The sequence below is a fragment of the Pelophylax lessonae genome (genome assembly GCF_965119305.1).
Source record: "Pelophylax lessonae genome assembly, chromosome: 4".
Taxonomy (NCBI): Eukaryota; Metazoa; Chordata; class Amphibia; order Anura; family Ranidae; genus Pelophylax; species Pelophylax lessonae.
In genome coordinates, this window is record NC_138771.1 from 572,743,017 (window position 1) to 572,768,916 (window position 25,900).

A 25,900-nucleotide genomic window follows, 5' to 3' on the forward strand; every position below is an offset into this window, starting at 1 on the left:
ACTGGAAACACCTGAATGCAGTAATTTAGAAGGGTATCCATAAACTTTTGGACATATAGTATACATGAAGGTATCACAAGCACCACCAAAAAATATACTGTAAGGCCCATTTACACCTTTGCATTTAAGGTGCACTATAATGCATATTATTTTAAACTGTACTTAAAAGACATGACAAAACAGACGAGAGGTCAGTACCAATATATTTTTATGGGTACAGATCTTGTCTATGTTTTTGTGCCTGCTTGGTGCTTTCTATATCTTGGTTGTGGATTTCCATTATCCACATGGTATTGCAAGTAGAATGCACTGTACATGTAATTAATATCACACTCTCACGCGAAATTGATGGTAACTAGACCAGTTATTTATGGGCAGTGCTGGATATGTCTATAGCCAGTATAGACCATGGCCTTAGACAGTAGGGGCAGCATACAGCCAAACACACATCATGTTACTTAATGTGTCCATACACATAGCAAACAGCGGCCAACAGAATTGGTTTTTCCTACTCTTCAACCTGTTGGTCTATGTATACTTAGGTAGATTGGGTAGCCTGTCTCCTTAAACCTCTCAAAGTCTTGTGTGGCTATATAATCTGATCTTGTAAGTTTTTGGCCCATAAGCCAAGGTAGAAGGAAAACAACACAGAACAGCTAGCATAGGGGCTGTGAGTAAAATTACTGTCTTGGTTATAGGCCATCTAAATGTGGTTTAAATACAATTCTTTGTGTATTATATATGAGTCTACATATGCCAGCATCCTGGCAGTACTAGATTTCTGAAACTACATAGATAACAGCTTCAGAATTACTAGATCTGTTCAGTATTGTATGTAGCAATGATGATCTACAGGATTCAGAAAACCACAGCAATCATGTCTCATCAAAAATTAAACAAAAGACCTTTAAGTAAAATCTATGGATTATTGCATCTTGCATAATTAAAATCAGCACTACATACAGAATGTAGTCTGTTTTAATCAAATAGTTAAGAAAATTGTATTTTAGAAAATAAAGACTTAATGTTATCAGCACTGAATGGTTTCTCTATTTACCCTTGCTGAAAAACTCATCCTGTCCCCTGTGAGATTTCAAATAGAAATCTCAAACAATAGAAAAAGACATTGAAATAAATAACCCAATAGAGGCTGAAACACTTCCCTACTCCGTCTAACTCATGGGAAAAAAAATGCTAAGAGTTATACCTTAAGCTGAGGGCAGGTAATCACTCACTCACATAAATAACCCCTTCTGAAAACACGTAAGTGTGTAATAATTTCCCCCCCCCCCCTCCAGAATTTAAAGGAATTATGGGCAACAACCCCAACAACCCAACTTGCATGGAAAATGTCTTTCTCAGATTTTTACAAATAATCCCCTATGTCTTTCCAAAATAACTTTTTATTTTCTAATGACTTATAAACCTAAAGCCATTTCTCCGTATTTCCCTCCCTGGAAGGTCACACAATATCCACCCTGCCTTCTCTCAGAGATGCATTTTTCTTGTCCCCCAAAGTGGATGTTTCCTTTGCTCATATTTTCTTTCCTTTTTAATCCCATTCCTAGTTTAGCATTCACTCTGACCTACTCTTTACATAAGTAAAAATACTGTGTTTGGCAATATGTCTGCCCCAGTTTTGCACCCAGTAGATGTAAATTATGTATGTGTCTTTGTTACTGGAAGGGTTATCCAATATTACCCAGAAACTGCATAGTGGAAATCATCACACAACTAACATTGCTTACCTCGAGCACAAACGAAGCAGAAGCTCACGTTGACAGCACAGGAAGAATGCCCACTGCGCTTGGAATGGTTGCTGCAAATGATGAGATTACCAGTGAGGATGAGGCTGCCTGCAGCCACACAGTTGTCTCCACTGTGATACGCCACTGGACATCGTACACAGCGTAACATGCGCCCTGTAAAACAGAAAGAGGCAATGAAAAACTAATATGAATGCCTTCAACAGCTACTCATAAAGTGAAACTTAGCTTTATATATATTAACTGCAGTGTAAAGGTATGTTTTACTTAATGCAATCATACACTTTGCCCATACAGGTGTGCTTTAATGCCCCTCCTCCCAGCAACATATACTCACCTTCCTTTTCTCTCCCACCACACCATTCAGCTGTCCAAAGCAAGGAAAGGGAGCCCGTTGTAAGCCCTGAGACACAATAGTTAAAGCTTACATAAGGCTGAGGACTCTCTCCCTGCCCACATGTGACAGCTCTGTGCCGATCACCATGCACCAGCACTAACACCTGAAGAAAGGTGAGCTAGTCACATGCTTCTCTATATCTCAAAGTACTGGGTATTTTCTTCGCACCCAGCAAATGAATACGTGCAGAAAATAAAGAGAGTTTGTGCTGCTAGGTGCAATTAAAGCATGGACAAACGATATGTTTGCATAAAGGCATGGTAAATATTCCCATCTGAATCTCATGTTTTTCATTTGCATAAGATGTGCATTAATCATGTGTATATATACAGGGAGTGCAGAATTATTAGGCAAATTAGTATTTTGACCACATCATCCTCTTTATGCATGTTGTCTTACTCCAAGCTGTATAGACTCGAAAGCCTACTACCAATTAAGCATATTAGGTGATGTGCATCTCTGTAATGAGAAGGGGTGTGGTCTAATGACATCAACACCCTATATCAGGTATGCATAATTATTAGGCAACTTCCTTTCCTTGGGAAAAATGGGTCAAAAGAAGGACTTGACAGGCTCAGAAAAGTCAAAAATAGTGAGATATCTTGCAGAGGGATGCAGCACTCTTAAAATTGCAAAGCTTCTGAAGCGTGATCATCGAACAATCAAGCATTTCATTCAAAATAGTCAACAGGGTCGCAAGAAGCGTGTGGAAAAACCAAGGCGCAAAATAACAGCCCATGAACTGAGAAAAGTCAAGCGTGCAGCTGCCAAGATGCCACTTGCCACCAGTTTGGCCATATTTCAGAGCTGCAACATCACTGGAGTGCCCAAAAGCACAAGGTGTGCAATACTCAGAGACATGGCCAAGGTAAGAAAGGCTGAAAGACGACCACCACTGAACAAGACACACAAGCTGAAACGTCAAGACTGGACCAAGAAATATCTCAAGACTGATTTTTCAAAGGTTTTATGGACTGATGAAATGAGAGTGAGTCTTGATGGGCCAGATGGATGGGCCCGTGGCTGGATTGGTAAAGGGCAGAGAGCTCCAGTCCGACTCAGACGCCAGCAAGGTGGAGGTGGAGTACTGGTTTGGGCTGGTATCATCAAAGATGAGCTTGTGGGGCCTTTTCGGGTTGAGGATGGAGTCAAGCTCAACTCCCAGTCCTACTGCCAGTTTCTGGAAGACACCTTCTTCAAGCAGTGGTACAAGAAGAGGTCTGCATCCTTCAAGAAAAACATGATTTTCATGCAGGACAATGCTCCATCACTCGCGTCCAAGTACTCCACAGTGTGGCTGGCAAGAAAGGGTATAAAAGAAGAAAAGCTAATGACATGGCCTCCTTGTTCACCTGATCTGAACCCCATTGAGAACCTGTGGTCCATCATCAAATGTGAGATTTACAAGGAGGGAAAACAGTACACCTCTCTGAACAGTGTCTGGGAGGCTGTGGTTGCTGCTGCACGCAATGTTGATGGTGAACAGATCAAAACACTGACAGAATCCATGGATGGCAGGCTTTTGAGTGTCCTTGCAAAGAAAGGTGGCTATATTGGTCACTGATTTGTTTTTGTTTTGTTTTTGAATGTCAGAAATGTATATTTGTGAATGTTGAGATGTTATATTGGTTTCACTGGTAAAAATAATAATTGAAATGGGTATACAGTATATTTGATTTTTGTTAAGTTGCCTAATAATTATGCACAGTAATAGTCACCTGCACACACAGATATCCCCCTAAAATAGCTAAAACTAAAAACAAACTAAAAACTACTTCCAAAAATAGTCAGCTTTGATATTAATGAGTTTTTTGGGTTCATTGAGAACATGGTTGTTGTTCAATAATAAAATTAATCCTCAAAAATACTAATTTGCCTAATAATTCTGCACTCCCTGTATATATATATATGTATATATATATTAAAGTCTAGATAAAAGGAAGATTTTCTTTAAAAAAAAGTGCCGCCCCACTGTGCCACCCATCAGTGCCTATCAGTGCTGCCAGTCAGTGCCCATCAGTGCTGCCTATCAGTGCTGCCTATCAGTGCTGCATATCAGTGCCCATGAGTGCGGCATATTAGTGCCACCTCATCAGTGCCACCTAATCAGTGCCACCTCGATAGTGCTCATAAGTGCCACCTCATTAATGCCTATCAGTGCAGCCCACTTGTGCCCATCAGTGTCGCCTCATCAGCGCACATCAGTGAAGGAGAAAAATTACTTGTTTACAAAATTTACTGACAGAAACTAAGAAAAACTTTCTTTTTTCAAAATTTTCTGTCTTTATTCTTTTTTTTTTTTTAAATCCCAGCTGTGATTAAATACCACCAAAAGAAAACTCTATTTGTGTGAAAAAAAATTATAACATTTTCATTTGGGTACAGCAATGCATGACTGCGGATTTGTCATTCAAAGTGTGACAGTGCTGAAAGCTGAAAATTGGCCTGGGCAGGAAGGGGGTGAAAGTGCAAGGTATTGAAGTGGTTAAATCACTTTTGCTGGGGTTCCTATCTCTAACTCAAAGGAATCCTCCTTTTTCTGCTGCACTTTTTATAATACAAAATAAATAAAAGCAGAACCTTAAGTGTCACATACTTACCTAATCCAGCATCATCAGTATATAAACAGCACACCCTTCTCTATACATCAGTGCTTTCCTTAGTGTGTGCATCCAAGGTGCACAGAATACCTGGGTGTTCAAAAATACACTGTTTGGATTGATGGATCAGAAGCCTGGTCCTGCTCCTTTTACAGTAATTGTATAATTGTTGCCATTAACCCATTTTTAATTATATAGTATAATTATTAAGGGTTTTATACCTGACAAACTTTTACATTGCTAGCAGAGTCCTAAATTGGGTATTTCTAGTGTGTTTAATAAAGATATTTCAAATGTTTATGCAGAGTTTGTAACTTAGCCTGTGCGTATGTAGTGAATGTTAACAGCGAATGTATACTGGGTCTGGAAGAACACAGGAAGGCAAATGTACCTGTAATCACCTGCAGCATGCTTCTACACTAATAAAACACACATAATTGGCGTTTTTCCCCTGAGTCCCGGTTCACATTCACTGCAAATATACAGCGTGTTCCCGCATCGCATCCGCACCCTTGGCAGTTCACACTGCCATATGCGATACGCAGGGGGTGTCAATTAAAAGTTAACTACACCCCCAGTTGAGATCGCATATCGCAGTGCGATCTGCAAGTTCACACAGAATCAGATCGCACTAGTGTGAACCACCATGCAATCCAATTCTGCTGCGGATTAAAAAAAGGGTCATGTGTGTGTTTAGTGCGATTGCGGTGTGAATTCAGCCATACAAACTGTATGGCTGAAATTTGCACCGCACAGAGATCGCATGTAATTTAGGAGCAGTGCGCTCCGAATTACATGCAATCTCTGTGATTGCACTAATGTGAACCGGAACTTAAAGTGAAAGTAGAGTTTGAGAGAGTAAACTGTACCAGAAATCAATGCACAGCAAGTGATATGTGCAGAAAATCGGTAAAATGACAAGAATCCAATAATAGGGTTAAATGAAAAAAGAACAATCAGGCTGGGCTCTTTCAAACAAAGGTTGTCTAATTGTCAACTGACATATAAGCTGGTCATACGCTAGGGGATTGTCAGAATTATTGGGGAGATTAAATAAAAGAAAAATGGAATTATATTTAAAAGCCATGTATATTCAGTCCTATATAGAGATTTTGAATAGTACAGCATCCATTTTGTTAGGGGTGATGGAAAGTTCATATATGTTCTTTTGAACAAAATGTCCCTTACAATAGGGTCTTATAATTTTAGCAGATGTTTCTGTTTCTCTTTTGGTCGTAAATATGGTACTTTCTGACATTTCACCTGATAAAAGCCTAGCCATGATGGCACCAGATTTTAAGGGGGGGTGATGTCTTTTTGATTGTCTGTATTTTACAATGAACAATAAGTTCAGTATATTTTTTTTTTTTTAAAGGTTAATTTAAAAATACGTTTTAGAAAACATTATATCATGTGTAAGAAAATATTAGTAATAATTATACGTGTGTGTAGCATAGACATCGTTCTAAGTGTATTATATATCATATTTTGCTTTTATATATTTACACATAAGAATCTTACTTAGGTGGAGCTAATTACTTCATTTTAGAAACATTTGTGTTTAAGTTTTTATGACCGCTATAAATACTATATCCTAGACACAAAGCCTGACAGGGTTTTGACACAGCCAAGTGATTTAATTATTTTTACCCAGTCCTAGGTCAAAGGTTAATAGTGGTATTATTGTATTCTATATATTGAATCTAATAAGCGATACAATACTGCCCCCTTTGGAGACTACTACTAAATGCAGTCTATGGGTAAAATCAGTTATTTCCAATAAATATATATATTGTATTAATAATATATTATTATTAAATGGTATTACCAGATTCAATCCCTGCCAAAAAACATGATGGAGATATTAGATGGACATGTATATATTATGAGAGGATGGACAGGTTTTTATGTTGTTTTTATGATTATTCTTAATTGAAGGAATTATTACATAATTCTAATATTCAAAATACTGGACGATTAGTAGGGGTGTTGCCAACTACTTCACCAGTTAATGGATAAGTAATCCCAACCAATGGGGATAAAGTTCCTCCTTCTGGGTTCAGCTTATGGTAATTTTACTGTCCTTTTGTTCAATACAATATAAAAAGGGAACCCCAGATGTGAGAGACACACATTACGACAACATTCATTACACTTACAACACACACGCTACTCACATCCATACATATACTCATCTATACATACTCCATCTTGCTCCATCATTTATCTGAAACTTTGAAGGACGCCAAACGAAACTCCTCCCTAACCAGCCACCATTTTGGGAAAGCAGCCATCTTAAGGACTCTGGTAACGACCATTTTAAGCTAGCAGCCATCTTAAGTGTGGTAAATATACCTTGCTGTTTATTTGATTATTATTTACAATTGTTTATTTCCTTCCTTATATGTTTTATATTTCATATTTAAGGGTTATAAGGTTACAATCCCAGCCGTATAAACCATAGTAGATTTTTCTCTAAAAACTGATTTTTGTTTTTATACATTTTTATTAATATCAGATTTGGCGCATTATTGGCGTTTTAGTCTCCCATTTTGCATAGCCTATTCTCACTCCATCTGCAGCGGAGTGACTATTGGCTGCGCAATTCGCAGACAATTGTGGTCTGATTATATAGAACACTTACCTATGGTTTATGCTATGCCTGGGGATAAGGTAATCTTGCTTTCATTTTTAATTTCATTATTGAGCTACATATCACATTGCCTTTACCGTTTTAAGTTTGTATTTTATGTAAAGTTATCTCTTTGTGTCATCTCCAGTCTAATCATTTATTGTGAATATATGTCTGGTGAATAAATATTCTTATATATTCCCTACTGTAGATTGTTTTCACTAGGATTGGTATATGCTGTTAAAAAGAAATTAATCAATTAAAAATAACTTGTTACATATTGATTTGTGGAAATAAGTTGAGATTCTCCTACCTTACAGATCTTTGCTTATTTACATAAATAGACACTGTTATATTCAGAGCAGTATAAATATTCTGACATAATGGAGGCACTGCTGAGATATCATTCATTTCTTACATATGCCAATCATAATTTTGATCATGGTGACATAATTAATAACTTTGCAAAAAAAAAATATTTTTTAATTTTTTTTTATTAATTGTGAATTTTGATAGAAACGCCCTAAAAATGTCTACAGTAGGTAAGGTTCAAGCTGCCAACTCCGGCAAGGTGTGAGTCCCTAGTGGTAATGCCACAACCCCAGTAGATTTGGCACAGATCAAAAATGTGTGGAAACACCTCTCTGAGTCTGAAATGGTGGAATATGTGAAAGCTGGTTAGAGTCATATATATCAAAATCCTCAAAAGTCGGGCCAATAATGGGCACCTGACATATGGGTACAGGAAAACCCGATGTATGAACTCACCAATAGCTTACCTAACACCAAAGACGTCTGGAAGCGTGATCACATACTTTTAGAGTCATGGCCAATCTTACTGTATCTCTGTAAGGAACTTCAGCACCAGAAGGCTCAGCAGAGGAGGAATTTAGTAAAGTTCCAAACTCAACTCCAAATAAATGAGAGTGTGAGATTAGGAACCTCCTTGAGCAGGTGAAGGAGACCTCTATTGGGACACATCAGTTAAAAGAATGTAGCGTGAAACTGCAGAATGAAGTAGAACTGTGGCAGAAGTCCTATCAATAAAGCTGTAATGAAATCAACCATTTGAAAGAGATATGTAAAAGATAATGCAATAATTAGGAAGTTTTGAGCAAGGAAAAATGTTTTCTAGCGAAAGTTGCCGAGTAACCGGCAGTGGAAAATTAAGTTGCCGAGTAACCAGCAGTGGAAAATTAAGTTGCCGATTAACCAGCCGTGAAAAATTAAAAAAAAAAGTGTAACAGCTCAAGTCAGGACAGGAACTCATCAGTAAACAAATAGGAGAGTTCCAAAAGGTTATGGTGTCCATGCAAAAGGGTAATGCTTATTAGTCCTGCATCATAAATTAAATAATTATTCATAGACCCAGATATGACTCCCAGTCTGATGGTTATGACCCAGACAAAGGGGGGGAGACAGGCAGAGAGTCCACGTCCTACCCCAGCCATCTTCCAAATATAGGAGGGCAGAAATTGGGCAGCCATGCATAAATAGGTATGAGTCATATCAAGGTCACTACAAAAAGATGAGCACCTCTAAAAAGATACCAGACACCTCTAGAATTATACGTTTTAAAAAAAATACTATCCCGATTTTTGTTAAGAAAGGGTCCTTAGACATTATTGATCATATTGAGGCCTATGAAAACACCCTTTCTGTGTTGTGCCCGTAGGATGTCATTTAAAATTCATCCCTATAAATACCTTACTGCTGCTAGAGCTGCGATCTACAACCTAAATGTACACAGCACCGAAGCCCCACTGAATTTTTTTTTTGCTGTACTCAAAAGTGCCTACCATTTATCAATGAAGGAGCCTGAGTACAACCACCCGGAATTTAAATCCCTGTTCTTTGAGGCATTGCCCACGGACATAAAAATAAGTTTGGCAAGGGACTACCAGTTGGGGTGTTCATTATTGAAATGGTTGGTGAAAGAGAGCGACAATTTGTACTCCATCCAACAGACCAGTGAATACAAAGAAAGGTGTGAGCCTGTCACCAAAACTGTGGCAGAAACACACCTTTCTTCTCCAACCTCACACTGGGAAAAAAGGTTCTGATGGAGATCTGTCCAATCTGTCTGAACCCGAGAGACATAGGCACCGCAGGAGGCAGAGCCAAAATCCAATTCTGAAGAAGTTTTCAGCTGAGTAGATGCCAAGTTGGATCAGATGATCACTTGGTTCACTCAGGGCGCTGCAGCCCAGAACCAAAATAATCCCACTTTAGGAACTAATCCTGTAGCCAGCCAAAGGCCACAGAATCCTTAAATGCCCAAGTGGTCAGGATTTAGAGAGATACACTGAATGGAGGTATAGGAGACAGAGGTTCTAACACCATTTTATCCCCAGGTCACAGTATTGAGGATCCTGAAATCCCTGCCAGGGGATCTTGGTTGTTAGATACTAACTATCCTCCTATTTTTCAGTGGTCACTTTTCAGTGGTCACTCCCTCTGACTTAAACAGGTCGCTCAAAGCAGACACATTTCGAAAAATCGCCAATGACGGTGATACCAAGGAGGATCAAACTCTAATGACGCAATGAAGTCAAGAGGTTAAAGGTTGTATATGGTAACCAAGAAGGAATCCTCAATGTCAGGTAGTTTTGTTACCTCCAATTAATTGCATTGATGCCCCAAAAGGGGAGATATTATATTTTTCCTCCCAAGTAGAAGGTGAATTCTAACCAAATATTGTATTACTGTTCAATTGTTCAATGCGTGGAATCCATGGCGATAAATACGTCCCCATGTTAATGAGCCCCAGAAGTCAGTCTTCCCTGTGAAAGGTCACATATATAGTCTCACCTTTCTTGGTGGTCAGATAAAGGCTGATCATACGGTGGAATAAAGGAAAACTCTGAGGAAGCTTAGGGTACCAACATCACAATGAAATGTCAATTGATAAGGATATATATTCATACTGTATTTTTCATCTAATAGGAGGAGATTAACCTTCCATGCCAGGTCGTTGATTGGTACAGACGATGATGTTTACCATAAACGTGACAAGCGGATGGGTCATCTTACTCCTTGGAGCCCAGCTCTAGACGGAACCCCTCATTGAATCGGGTCCTTCTTCAGGAATCATGTTGCAAGATGCCCTAAATTCTTGTTGACGGAGAGGAAGATTTTGTTTCAAAAGATCTTTGTGCATTTGATCCGAGGATATCCATTAGGAGGAATCGCACTACCTCCTGTTTTCAGTTGAAGGAGATGTGAGAATGGTGCATTGCATATGTGAGCAAAACTCAGTCTAGGTGTATGACACTCTAGACCATGCTAAAATTATTCATTATTCAACCAACGTCCAAAGAGATTTCTCGGATTGCTGATTGCCAGCATTGTTTTACTGCGCTTTGAATGGTAGTTGCCAATGCCATTGCAGCAGTTAATTTATGTCTCCATCAAGACTTTGCAAACTGGAGATGGAGATTTCAAGGAAAATTTAAGTTTCTTTACCAAGAGATCGAAATTCAGAAGACTAATAAGGAACAGTTTGTGACATAGCTAACACTAGCAAAGTCGCTACAAACTTATATTTGGAACTGATTTTTTATTTCACCGCTTTACTTAAAAGTTATGAACAATTCCCAATATGAACTATTCTCTTATAAAAAGAGGACAAGACATTTTTTTCCTTTCTTTTTCTCTTGACCTTATTCCCAGATATGTCTAGGTTGTTCACCTGAATACTGGGAAGAAGGGGGGGGGGATATGTCAGGATTATTGGGGAGATTAAATAAAAGAAAAATGGAATTATACAGTGGGTACGGAAAGTATTCAGACCCCCTTAAATTTTTCACTCTTTGTTATATTGCAGCCATTTGCTAAAATCATTTAAGTTCATTCTTCTTCCTCATGAATGTACACATAGCACCCCATATTGACGGAAAAACACAGAATTGTTGACATTGTTGCAGATTTATTAAAAAAGAAAAACTGAAATATCACATGGTCCTAAGTATTCAGACCCTTTGCTGTGACACTCATATATTTAACTCAGGTGCTTTCCATTTCTTCTGATCATCCTTGAGATGGTTCTACACCTTCATTTGAGTCCAGCTGTGTTTGATTATACTGATTGGACTTGATTAGGAAAGCCACACACCTGTCTATATAAGACCTTCCAGATCACAATGCATGTCAGAGCAAATGAGAATCATGAGGTCAAAAGAACTGCCTGAAGAGCTCAGAGACAGAATTGTGGCAAGGCACAGATCTGGCCAAGGTTACAAAAACATTTCTGCTGCACTTAAGGTTCCTAAGAGCACAGTGGCCTCCATAATCCTCAAATGGAAGACGTTTGGGACGACCAGAACCCTTCCTAGAGCTGGCCGTCCGGCCAAACTGAGCTATCGGGGGAGAAGAGCCTTGGTGAGAGAGGTAAAGAAGAACCCAAAGATCACTGTGGCTGAGCGCTAGAGATGCAGTCAGGAGATGGGAGAAAGTTGTAGAAAGTCAACCATCACTGCAGCCCTCCACCAGTCGGGGCTTTATGGCAGAGTGGCCAGACGGAAGCCTCTCCTCAGTGTAAGACACATGAAAGCCCGCATGGAGTTTGCTAAAAAACACCTGAAGGACTCCAAGATGGTGATAAATAAGATTCTCTGGTCTGATGAGACCAAAATAGAACTTTTTGGCCTTAATTCTAAGCGGTATGTGTGGAGAAAACCAGGCACTGCTCATCACCTGTCCAATACAGTCCCAACAGTGAAGCATGGTGGTGGCAGCATCATGCTGTGGGGGTGTTTTTCAGCTGCAGGGACAGGACGACTGGTTGCAATCGAGGGAAAGATGAATGCGGCCAAGTACAGGGATATCCTGGACAAAAACCTTCTCCAGAGTGCTCTGGACCTCAGACTGGGCCGAAGGTTTACCTTCCAACAAGACAATGACCCTAAGCACACAGCTAAAATAACAAAGGAGTGGCTTCACAACAACTCCGTGACTGTTCTTGAATGGCCCAGCCAGAGCCCTGACTTAAACCCAATTAAGCATCTCTGGAGAGACCTAAAAATGGCTGTCCACCAACGTTTACCATCCAACCTGACAGAACTGGAGAGGATCTGCAAGGAGGAATGGCAGAGGATCCCCAAATCCAGGTGTGAAAGACTTGTTGCATCTTTCCCAAAAAGTCTCCTAGCTGTATTAGATCAAAAGGGGGCTTCTACTAAATACTGAGCAAAGGGTCTGAATACTTAGGACCATGTGATATTTCAGTTTTTCTTTTTTAATAAATCTGCAACAATGTCAACAATTCTGTGTTTTTCTGTCAGTATGGGGTGCTATGTGTACATTCATGAGGAATAAGAATGAACTTAAATGATTTTAGCAAGTGGCTGCAATATAACAAAGAGTGAAAAATTTAAGGGGGTCTGAATACTTTCCGTACCCACTGTATTTAAAAGCCATGTATATTCAGTCCTATATAGAGATTTTGAATAGTACAGCATCCATTTTGTTAGGGGTGATGGAAAGTTCATATATGTTCTTTTGAACAAAATGTCCCTTACAATAGGGTCTTATAATTTTAGCAGATGTTTCTGTTTCTCTTTTGGTCGTAAATATGGTACTTTCTGACATTTCACCTGATAAAAGCCTAGCCAGGATGGCACCAGATTTTTAAGGGGGGTGATGTATTTTTGATTGTCTCTATTTTACAATGAACAATAAGTTCAGTATATATTTTTTAAAGGTTCATTTAAAAATAAGTTTTAGAAAACATTATATCATGTGTAAGAAAATGTGTATTATATACCATATTTTGGTTTTATATTTTTACACATAAGAATCTTACTTAGATTAAGCTAATTACTTAATTTTAGAAAGGTTATCAGTTAATAGTGGTATTATTGTATTCTATATATTGAATCTAATAAGCAATACAATACTGCCCCCTTTGGAGACTACTACTAAATGCAGTCTATGGGTAAAATCAGTTATTTCCAATAAATATATATATTGTATTAATAATATATTATTATTAAATGGTATTACCAGATCCAATCCCTGCCAAGATACATGATGGAGATATTAGATGGACATGTATATATTATGAGAGGATGGACAGGTTTTTATGTTGTTTTTTTATTCTTAATTGAAAGAATTATTACATAATTCTAATATCCAAAATACTGGACGATTAGTAGGGGTGTTGCCAATGACTTCACCAGTTAATGGATAAGTAATCCCAACCAATGGGGATAAAGTTCCTCCTTCTGGGTTCAGCTTATGGTAATTTTACTGTCCTTTTGTTCAATACAATATAAAAAGGGAACCCCAAATGTGAGAGACACACATTACAACAACATTCATTACACTTACAACACACACGCTACTCACATCCATACATATACTCCATCTTGCTCCATCATTTATCTGAAACTTTGAAGGACGCCAAAACGAAACTCCTCCCTAACCAGCCACTATTTTGGGAAAGCAGCCATCTTAAGGACTCTGGTAATGACCATTTTAAGCTAGCAGCCATCTTAAGTGTGGTAAATATACCTTGCTGTTTATTTGATTATTATTTACAATTGTTTATTTCCTTCCTTATATGTTTTATATTTCATATTTAAGGGTAATAAGGTTACAATCCCAGCCGTATGAACCATAGTAGACTTTTCTCTAAAAACTGATTTTTGTTTTTATACATTTTTATTAATATCAGATTTGGCGCATTATTGGCATTTTAGTCTCCCATTTTGCATAGCCTATTCTCACTCCATCTGCAGTGGAGTGACTATTGACTGCGCAATTCGCAGACAATTGTGGTCTGATTATATAGAATACTTACCTATGGTTTATGCTATACCTGGGGATAAGGTAATCTTGCTTTCATTTTTAATTTCATTATTGAGCTACATATCACATTGCATTTATCGTTTTAAGTTTGTATTTTATGTAAAGTTATCTCTTTGTGTCATCTCCAGTCTAATCATTTATTGTGAATATATGTCTGGTGAATAAATATTCTTATATATTCCCTACTGCAGGCTGTTTTCACTAGGATTGGTATATGCTGTTAAAAAGAAATTAATCGATTAAAAAGAACTTGTTACATATTGATTTGTGGAAATAAGTTGAGATTCTCCTACCTTACAGATCTTTGCTTATTTACATAAATAGACACTGTTATATTCAGAGCAGTATAAATATTCTGACATAATGGAGGCACTGCTGAGATATCATTCATTTCTTACATATGCCAATCATAATTTTGATCATGGTGGATCATGACAGGATCTATTTATAAAAATACAAATCCTGACCATATTTTGCTTAATCTGTTGATTTCATATGATCCTCAGCACCCTCTAGTGGCCATAATGCAGTATTTTTCTTTGTTTACCTCAATCAGAAAAATACTGCATTACAGCCCCTAGATGGGGATCACTGTATTAGAGAATACACCGTGACAGCTGGCTGAATGTTTGTGACACTCATCCTGCAAATGTTACTATATAGACCCTTAGGTAATTTAGTGGCAAGTTTATTATCCTTGTATTATGCACTGAGTGCAATATGATCTAGAACAGCAAATGCCTGGCAAGCAGCAAACGGCTGCAAGTTGGAAACCAGGGCTCTAGATGCTCCATAAACCTCAATTCACCTTTAGAGACTCTATACACGTCCTTGTCAGCACTGCAAGTGCTGCAGCAGTGGTGTGGGCATCGGAAGCCCTTTGAATCAAAGACCGTTGCTGAATACTGGCGGGCACAGGATTCATGGTAAAACTTTCCACATGAAGGTACAGAACAGCGCTTGACACTGGTACTGGGTATCTTGCAAGAGAAACAAGTGTGGAGACCTGTTCAAAACAAAAATAAACATGTAATGGCTGTACATAGAGCATCCAGAACAACTTTGCTGATAAAATAAAACCTTTTCCTTAGCTGTACCTTGCATAATTGGCATAACAGATTTAAAACCGAAAAACACCAGTTCATGCAGATAAGTATTCATTAAAAATTCATAACCAGCATTTGACCTGGTATCCATCTCCTAGTCTCTTGCATCCCCCTGTACAGCTCAGGCTGGGAGAGGCAGAAACAGCACAGGAAGCCAATCAGTTGTGCTGCAATGTTCATGTGCTAACAAGCTGCATACTGGTAGGAGAAGAGAATTCGAGTGACAGAGAGATAAGTTCATCAGTCAGCTGCTTCTCTTTCATTGTCTTATCACAGACTAAGGCAGGGACAAGACCTAACTGACATGAAGTAAAGAAACAGTCTGCTGGCAGGCTGCGCAGTGTGGCAGGGCTGTGTATATCTGACATATGTAATGCGCTTGGTGTGGGGGGGGGGGGTGGGTCTGTATTGATCCCCCACTGCATCTATATGGTGTATTGACACCCCTAGTTTTCACTGATTTAAGCTGAGGGATTAATCTTGGCAGCATACAGCTAACGTATGCCAAGAAATATGTGTGCATGATTTTTAATATAGGTTTTCACTTTTTAAAGTGTCTGTAACCCTAAAAAAAAAAAAATATCCTGTTCCCTCACAGCAGGTTAAAAAGCACAGTGCTTGTGCTGTCTAACCTGCCCCTCTGGAAGCTGTAAAAAACCTGGCTGATCCTGCCAGTCTCTGCCCTCCCCCTGTAAACTGACCACGGGTTATCATGGCTGCTGAGCCCCTGATACCGTGGTCTGTTTACTTACGTGCCTCCGTCATCCACAGCTTTCCTCTGTGCTCTTTTGTCCTCTTCCCTTCTCCCTCCCTGCCTGTCAGCTCGGGAGTCTGTGTCTCTGTCTCCCCCCCCCCCCTCTTTTAAGCTTCCATCCTGGACCGTGTAATTGTTTGTTAGAAACAAAGCCTCTAAATACTCTTTTGTGATATATCTTCCGGCCGGTCACGTGACTCCGGGCTGCTCTGATACTCCGATTCAGGGCTGCAGCGGAAGGAGCCGAGCTGCCAGCTCGGTGGTCATGTGACTCCCAGTTAGACGTCAGAGGGAGAGCTTGGCTCCTCCTGCTGTAGCTCTGGATCTGAGAATTAACGCGGCCAGGAGTCACCTAAAGATACTTCACAAAAAGTTATTTAGAGGCTTCAATTTTAACAAGCAATTACACAGTGCAGGATGACAGCTTAAAATAGGGGGGCCGGCAGAAAATCATAATGTAGGGTTACAAACCATTTAATAATAGAATTTACTGTGCTTCTTTGCATTGATAAAGCCTTTGAATTTTTTTTTTATATCCATCTCCTGACTTGTGACTGTCCACAACTTTATCCCAGAGATCTTTTGACTGTGACCTGCCATCCATAGTTGATTCTTTGCTTTAGTTGCACTATCAGGGACTGAAATGCTGCAGGAAAGCTCTTTTCATGCCTAGCTAATTTTTAGGTGGAAGCAGAACAGGGTTCCCTGAAGAGTAGCGTTTTTTTTTTTTATGTTTTGCCTAGAGGTAGACAGAGCAGGAGATAGCTAAACAGATTGTGGTATGGAATTCCAGAGTATGGGAGAAGCTCTGGAGAAGTCCTGAAGGTGAGCAAGGGATCTAGAGAGCAGGAGGTCTTGGAAGGGGTGAAGAGGATGGTACAGGGGATATTTTTAAATGAGTTTGGTAATGTTATGGGGGGGGGGGGAGTTAACAGTTGTGGATCGCTTAGTCTTTTGAATTGTATATGTCGGGCTGGGGGATGCCTATGGCAAAATTGGCAGAGAGGGGCGGTAGCTGCTCATCAGTTAGTAAGGTGGATGAGTCTTGCAGCAAAATTCATAATAGACTGAAGGGGGGAGTCTAAGTAAAGGTAAACCAATGAGAAGGTAGGGGTAACAGTTGAGACAACTGGCTTCTCTTAAGAGTAACTCCTAAAGCAGACCTGAATCTTAAAACCATAGATGGGTGAAGCCCTGCATGCAAAACAGTAAACACTTTAAAAAATTCACATTTTTGCAGCAATCGTTACACCTTTTCATCACTTAAGTTTGTGCTTGAATTTACTTTTTCCTGAAATCTTGCAAACTCTCAGTTTACCTACAAGAGCTCCCTAGAAGGCACTGGTAATGTAGCCTTCCTGAGGCAGCTAGGAGGTACTGGATACACTGCCAGTGCCTTCCAGGGAGATCTTGTAGGTAAACTGTAATATCTTGTGAGATTGTGAAATATCTCAGGAAAAAGTCAAGCACAAACCACGTCAGATCCTCTAAGGCTAGGTTCACATCTATGCAGGTTGTGGTTAATTTGCTTTTGTGGTGAGTTTTGAGGTGCGTTTCGTGTTTTTGATGCATTTTGCAGTTTTTGGGTGGGTTTTCTGCTAATAGGTAAGTATGACAGTTCTGTTCATGGAGTGCAACTTTGATGCAACTTTACACTCTCTGGCACTAGTAGTGCAGGAACCTTTATTTGTCCAAACTTAGGGTTAAGGGCTAGGGTTAGAGTAATAGTTATAGGGTTAGAGTTAGGGTTATAGGATTACAGTTAGGGTTAGTGGTAATATTTAGGGTTAGGGTTAGCAGTAATCATTAGGGTTAGGGTTAGCAGTTATCATAAGGGTTAGGGTTAGCAGTTATCATTAGGGTTAGCGCTCTAACCCTAACAGTTACCGCTAACCCTAACAATTACCACTAACCCTAACCTTTAACTCTAACATGCGACTTTGAAAACATAAATGTTCCTGCACTACTTTAATGCTTTGAAGCAACTTTGAATACGACAGTGTAAAGTTGCATCAAAGTCGCATTCCATGAACAGAACTGTCGTACTTTCCTATTAGCCAGAAAAAAGGAAAATGCATCAAAAACACAACGCAAATGCGTTTTTGGTGCAGGTCCATTTACACGCAAAACACAATCTGCTGCAGGAAAAAAGTCCCTGACCCTTTTCAAAAAAACACACCAATGTGAACTAGATTCAAAGGAAACCATGTTTCTGCAAAACGCACTAAAAAAAAAACCAAGGGTAAAGCACATGCGAAGAGTCTGGCATGGATATAATCATTGGGCTGGCCCTGGGGAACAAGGAAGACGCCAGCCACCCATTATGTACATATTTAAGTTTGGCGTTGCAGGAAATAGGGCGAATAGAGCCACGAGATTTGAGAATGCATGCATTAAAAGGCAAGCAAAAGTCAAATTCTTAATGTGTTTGCTAAGTAACGTTTTGATGCTGGAGAGTATGTGTGCATTAGGGCTGCAGGGGTAAGGTCTGCTTAAATTACAAGAACATTTCTTTCTTCAAAGCAATGAATAAATATAAAACTAAAAAGAGCCAACTTTATAGCATGACTCTAAGCTTAATATGAAGCATCCCCCTGAAAAAGGACTTGCATATCATATACAAACTTTTTTTTAAGGGAATGTATAATGATTTTTTTACTATGGTAAGACCAAGAAAGACACAGATGTATTCTTTTTCAGATAAATCTGAAATTTTACAATATTTTATATTTTTTACAGGAAGCATGTGGCATTTTATGTTGAAAAGAGCTTAAAAAATTAAATTTAAACTTTACAAACACAAGTAAAGAAACAAAAGTAGTGATTTCCCTTTCTCTTCCTCCGCCCAAGGTTTCAATCAGATAGAGCAAGCCTAATGACAGGCAGTTTCTTCTGCGCTCTTGTTTTAGATAACCCATGTGTTCTGGGACTTCTTTACATTTATAATTGTTCGTAAAACAAAGATTGTAGATAAAAAAGTGCAAAACTAATATAAAACATAAGTGATCTTCATGGATGTGCAGTGTGGCAGAGGTGTGTAAATCACAAGAATAGAAAAAAACTTACAAATATTGTGGCAAGTGAGACAGTAAACTATAACAATGTCTATTTCTTCTGTGTATTTAACAGTCTGGCTAAAATATCACTTTAAGAAAGGGTCAGAGATATGGACATACCGGTTTTGCACTCCATGCAGATAAATTTCCCCTCTGGCAATGCATCCATGCCCAGACACTCGAGGTGGAAGAGACGAGAGCAGTCCCCATCGCAAGCCACCAGCGACTCCCCAAAACTTTCACAGATCTGGAAAGGTTATTTTTAAGTTACTTCTACTAGGTCTGCCATCAAGAATAAAACATATACTGCATAGACAAAAGTGAATATATACAACAATTCATACTTCAATGTGCAATATTTACCTATGCTTTTATTTAAAGTAATTGTAAACTCTATTTTTTTTAAACATTTTAAACAACAAACAGGTTTATGCTTACCTGCTCTGTGCAGTAAATTGCCCAGGGCGGCCCTGAACCTCCTCTTCTCAGGTTCCCCCCTGGCGTTCCTGACTCCGTTCCTTCTTGGTGTGCTCCCACAGTAAGCCGGCACACCTGTGGGCTCGTTCCTGAGTCATGCTGTCTGCATCAACATCTCGGCTCTGCCCCCATCACAGAATTTGCCTGACAGCAGTGGGAGCCAATGGTTCCCACTGCTCTCAGCCAAGCCTGTGAGAGTGGGGATAAGGGATAAATGTTTAGACTTTAGAACCACTTTTAGATGCCAAAAATCTGTACTGACAGAGAGCATTATTTCCACAGGGCATAGAATTATCACTACATATAGAAGTTTTTGGAAGAGGATATGTGAGTTTATGTCAGTTATTTTGCTGGGCATGTCTTTAGATCGGACAAGAAGGCATCTTTACTTCCATGGTGAGCAGCCACTAGATAAATCTGTTTTTTAAACAGTGAGAGAGAAACTATTTACTGGAACTCTTTGGACAAACAGGGATATAAACGTTGAAACCTTATAAAAAAAACAAATTTGCCATCAAATACCGAATAAAAAAACAAAGCTCCTTGTAAAGAAAAGAGTTAAAGCTCAACTTTAGCTGGTAACACCTGTGGCCTTCCGTTTTGTGAAGGAGACAAACAAACTTTGACAAAAACTTACCTTACGTCAGAGTCCCAAAGCTATCCTCCTTTCTGGTTCCTGTAGTGATAAATGGTCCTTTAAACGTATCGGTCTGTGACCAGTTGTGTCACCGCCTCTCTCGCTCAGGTCATTACACACAGTGCAGGGCCAGAGACCACAGCTGGTTCTGCATTGTACATCATGACATTGAAGTGCCTGCTGACATTCGGGGGGGGACAGAGAAGGGGGCCGGAGAGCCAGCTGCTGAAGCACAGAGGAGTAAAGTAAGTAATATCCTGGTAGATCATCCTTTTATAAAATAAGTACTATACTCTGCATAAGGAAAGGAGGGGAGGGGCACAATTTTTCGAATTTGGTAAGTGCCTAAAGATCTCCTTTAACACTTACCTGTCCTACCATCTACTCCTTCTATCCTGGGGGCTTAAGCAATGTAGTGGCTGGCAGATGGAATCACAGCAAGCAGTGAATGACTAGATATTCAATACTTCTGGGGATTCTTTTGACACCAAAGCTATTCAAAAAATGAAGATTGGCGGTTCGAGTGACAGGGCAGGAACAGTATGAACTCTTTGGTTTACAGTGAGAATTTTTTCAGTTTTTTCCCCCCAGAATTGCTAAAATGCTAAAAGGGCTTTCAGCTGCTGCAACTTTTCAAGAGGCCGGGGGTTTAAGAATTTACTTAGTTACAGTCTGTGAATTGATGAATCAGTACAAGAACTAAAGTAGACTTATCCATAAATATAATCTTAAATCTAAAAATTGTTCTGAGGTGGATAAGAATAACAAAGACTGAAATGTTTTTCCTGAAAAAGGCTGCTCTGTGTCTCCTCCGGGTCAGGTCATGTGATTTACAAATCTGAAGACTGAAGGAAGTTTGGACAATCCTAACTCCGCTCCTCCATTCAACACAAACCACATGACTAAATGGCGGAGTTTTCATTATGTAAGAAACACTAAAGAAGGCCTCAAAGAGCTTTTTTGCAAAAAAAGTATTTCAGCTGGTTATATCTTAGACCTAAAGATTGTTTTGGCATCTGGTTTTCACAGGAGGAATCCACTGCTTTTGCATTTTTCACCATGTGCTCACTTTGAACTCACTTGTCACACATACACGCACACATACAGTATATATACGCTACGCATACATCAGAAAAAGAATGCAAGAAAATAACAAAATCAAAACAGCACACTGGTCATTTGTCAGTCCTCAAAATAGTTTTACTGGGACAAGCAGAGAGTATACTCAACCTACTAGCTTCCTCTGACATTCAACCCTTTTGGTGGGGCTTAACCTCAACACTACAATTAAGCCCCGTCAGTAGACAAAACATGTCATAGGAAGCCAACAGGTGGAGTATCATCCTTTCTTGTTCTAATATTGCTATTTTTAAGGCTGACGGATTATTAATGCATGGCCTTCACCTACTTTGCTTGCTTAAATTTGTTGTTTCAGACAAAACCCTTTTGCATAGTACACATGATGAGAAAATCGGACAAAAAAATACTGCTATCTGAAATCAGCTATTATTGTCCGATAATCATTATCACACAGCTTTCGAGAGCAGATCACACCAGTTCATACAAAATTATCCAAAGGGACAAGCACAAAAAGTTTTCACGTAAAATAGAGTGATTTTTGTGTAATTAATATAGTATTAGTTCGAACAAAATGTGTAACCAAGACCACGCATGCTCAAAAACAAAAGAATACATTACAATACAATGCAATATATAACTTTGGAAGTTGTATTCTGTCGTAACTTTGATAAACTATTGGTTTTCCAATATGTGACTAGCATTCAAAAAAAAAAATGGACTAAATAATATTTTTATTGTTTTTACTAGGCATTAGAGGATTTGGCACTCAAGGCTTGAACAGTGGGGTAAAGTGGGGGAGTATTGGAGAAGTAATATCTATTGTTTATGAACAAAACACATACACTGTGTTGTGTTGCCTTGAGAAAATGGGTTAGGTCTATTTTTGGTGCATGTATGTGTGTTGAGCATCTATAGTATGTACAGTATGTATAAATAGATCAAGCAATGTAGGTGTAGGTGTAAATAAGCCTTAAACAATTTTTATTTCTTTTATAAAAAGGGTTTATTCAATCACCAGAAACAGATTTCCAGCAATTAATCACTTATAACAATAATCCACTGCCTGTACAGTGGTAGTAATCCACTGCTTGTAGTAATCCACTACTTGATGAGCTCCTGCTGCTTAAACAGTAGTGGGAGTTCTACAAGAAATCCCGAAAAGCCGGAGCAATGTGTTTGTTTTTTTTAAAAAGAAGCACTAACAATTTTAGCTATCTTGTTGTGGACAAAAAAGGTAAAACATTATGTAGATGGTCTCAAGAACCAGTTTGGGAAACACTAAATTAGCTGTTTGTATGACTTTAATGCCACAGATTATGTGATTCTTTATTAAACCAAGCAGCTTCCATACATACCTGGCACACTGTGTCTCTCTTGCTTGACCACCGAGATACGCTGGAATCTACAGATTGCACATCAGAGGCATCTGCGTCTGCATTGGCTGATGGACTGTCCGGCTGCTTATCAAAGCTGATCTGTGTTCAGAAGACCAGGCATTACAGAAAGAATAATTCACAGTTCATGTGTATACATGTAAAAAATGTAGACACAAATAACAGGGGTATCTGGGACTTGTTCGGTGATAAAAAGCTGACTATATAGTAAATGGAGTAGATAGCCAAATTACTTGCTCCATGTGAATAAGAGTTTGGCAAATTGCAGTCCCCCCCCCCACCCCCTGTCCTTATTCTAGTTTTTGTAAACCATGCACCCTATGTAACAATGTTGCTGAACGAAAGTCTTAGTACAACACAAAAGTTTCTATTACTTAATTTTTTGTGAATAAAAACATTGGTACCTCCCCTAGCAAGCAATCACCATGCTATAGTACAGGGATCTCTAAACTACGGCCCTCTAGCTGTTGCAAAACTACAAGTCCCATGAAGCATTGTAACACTCTGACATTCACAGACACGACTAGGCATGATGGGAATTGTGGTTCCTGAACAGATGGAGGGCCGTAGTTTGGAGACTCCTGCTATAGTATCGCATTTTCTGCTACCAAATTTGTGGGGAGAAGGATGCTAGTCTCTCATATAGCCCTGTTTTTGCCACAGGAGCTCATTTAGTTGGGTATTTACCTGTTCATGGTTTAGACCAGGGATTCTCAAACTACGGCCCTCCAGCTGTAGCAGAACTACACATCCCATGAGGCATTGTAAAGCTCTGACATTCACAGACATGACTAGGCATGATGGGAATTGTAGTTCCTGAACAACTTTAGGGCCATAGTTTGAAGACCTCTGGTTTAGACTATGGAGGGAGTGCTGCTCTTTTATTCCAAAGATATGTAAAGCAAATTATAACAGCCTATTCAATAAGGCAGGCCAAAGTGCCAGATGAAAGTGCAAAGTGCAGCAATTCACTGCTAGAGCTTTATCAGTACGTAGGCAGCATAAAGTGCCAGGTCATAACTACCCTTTTTACTCCAGCAACATCTAAAGTTTCCATAAAGTCTGATTTACTTCTTCACAATGGAGAACAAGCACCCCCATGAGCCCATTAGCAAGGTTAGATGGAAAAATAAAAACTTGGCCATAGCACTTCTCCATTTAAAGGTGTTGGCTTGCATGCTTTCGTTCAAACACTACTAGCTATGTTAAGAAATAATGCCCAAAACAAGCATAAAAGGGTAAAAATTGTCAACCATATATAACTGTATTCGGGGGGGGGGATTTTAAAGCTGCTCAAACATTGGAAATTTGTTATTCGTTATACTCTACATCTGTGCATCACAAGTGATTTCATGAAAAGTAAGGGCTCCAACAAATATTTGTCACTTGTCACTTAGTCCACTGCATGTAACAGTTACAAAAAACAGCATGGCCCGTTATAAAGAGAATGATTTCAATACTCTTTATAACTCTTTATAAGAATTCAATACTCACTGGCACTTTCATTACTGCTTCAAAAATCAATATATATGGTTTATCCAGCAGACAGTAAGTCCTTACACCTGTGTTCACCAGAACTGTTTCTGAGACAACAAATATACACATAATTGGGGCAGCAAGGTAAATCAGTTGATAGACTGCATTAAGTTTTTTTTCTTTTCCCAAAGGGATCTTCAGGGTCTAGACCTGGATATGTATAACAACCTGTGCCTAACTACACTGGTTGCACCACGTGCCAAGGTGAGCACCGAATGCAGGATCCAGTGCCTAAAGCAAACATTAGAGAAAGGCCCTGCTGATGTCTGGGTACAGTTCTGAAAATATACTGTGCATAAGCAATTGGTCTGGAAACTGCTTAAAATGTGCATAATCTGGCAACATTTCTACTTTAGGGACCTCCTTCAATCAACTTGAATATGGACAGCAATGTAGTGTAATGCTGAATTTACACCAACGAATGCTAACGCAGCAATTCTGAACTGTCTCTGTTTGCCTGGATTTGCAAACCCTGGCAAACACCTAGATAAAAGAGGCGCAAGAGCACCTGTTTTGGCCATTTTAACAGCACCATGATGTTTTCTGTTTCAGCTATTTACATGCAGATAAAGCATAGCTCACAAGTGATGCCAACCAACAAAGTCCAACAAATCGTTAGGAAAGACAGGAACCCAAAATAGGCTTCTGTAGGTAACTTTTGCAATTTAGAAATTTATGATTTGCAGTTACAAGTAAGATGGGGAACTCACCTGTGCATCGTTTAGGCCACGGGAGTCAGAGTCTGAAGCATCACGGTAGGAGGAATTTGCAAGCTCCACATCGGTGGAGGCACGGCTTCTCTTCTTCAGGGGCTTGCATGCATCAGAGATTTCACTGGCCCCTTGAAACAAGGAGCGTCAGGATTCACTAACACACCACGTGGTAAGTACCATTAGTTTCAATGATGGTGGATGCAGACATGTGGTAAATGTAGAAGCTATGTGATTTCTAGAGGTAATAACTTAAAAAGTGTGGCAATTCAGAGGGCAGCAGATTTAATATGGAGATGTGAGAGTTTTAGAAAAAATAATGATGATATTAGTATTTATATAAGACGGGGAGGAAAGGTTTATAGGCATGTATAGAAATACATATGGCTAGACTTTATACATGGTTATGTTTGAGGCAGAGGAAATATGGATACTGAAAGATTTTTGTATTCTCCCCTTTTATCTTTTATATCTTTTTCTTCTTTTGTTTTTTTACTTTTTTTTCTCTGTCAATAAAAATTGAATAAAAATAAATTGAAAAAAATATATATAGAGATGTGAACAATATGGTATGATGTTACTGGTCTGCAGTGGACATTTTAAGGCAGCAGCTCCATTCTCAGACAGACTCACCTTTCTGCAACCCAGTCTGTACCGCTGTTAGAGGGGTGTCTTCCACCTGCCCATGAAGACAGACAAGAATAAACTAATACAAATAACAGCATGCATATCTTTGGCTGTATTTAAAAATTGAATTTTTGTAAAATCTTACCTGTAAAATTCCTTTCTCTGAGTCCTCCGACAGTCGCCGCCACCTCTAAGTCATCACTATTGGGTATTGACTTCCGCTCCGCAGAAGTAGCTAGGCATAAGACTTAGTCAAAAGAACAAAGGCATTTGCATATACACACCCATGGGGGCTGTCCCACTAGGTCAATACCCTCC

General features: G+C 39.1%; 1 protein-coding gene across 1 annotated transcript in view; it reads right to left on the reverse strand.

Moving 5' to 3' along the window:
• The window catches only part of NSD3 (nuclear receptor binding SET domain protein 3), a 253,610-nt gene that overhangs the window by 78,099 nt on the left and 149,611 nt on the right, over positions 1–25,900 (reverse strand). The window contains exons 8-13 of the mRNA XM_082255234.1: positions 25,589–25,634; positions 24,956–25,086; positions 22,671–22,790; positions 19,242–19,368; positions 15,014–15,211; positions 1,749–1,922 (exon numbers count right to left, since the gene is read on the reverse strand). Of these exons, the coding sequence (XP_082111360.1) occupies positions 1,749–1,922; positions 15,014–15,211; positions 19,242–19,368; positions 22,671–22,790; positions 24,956–25,086; positions 25,589–25,634 (796 nt within the window). The remainder of the gene's footprint in view (positions 1–1,748; positions 1,923–15,013; positions 15,212–19,241; positions 19,369–22,670; positions 22,791–24,955; positions 25,087–25,588; positions 25,635–25,900) is intronic.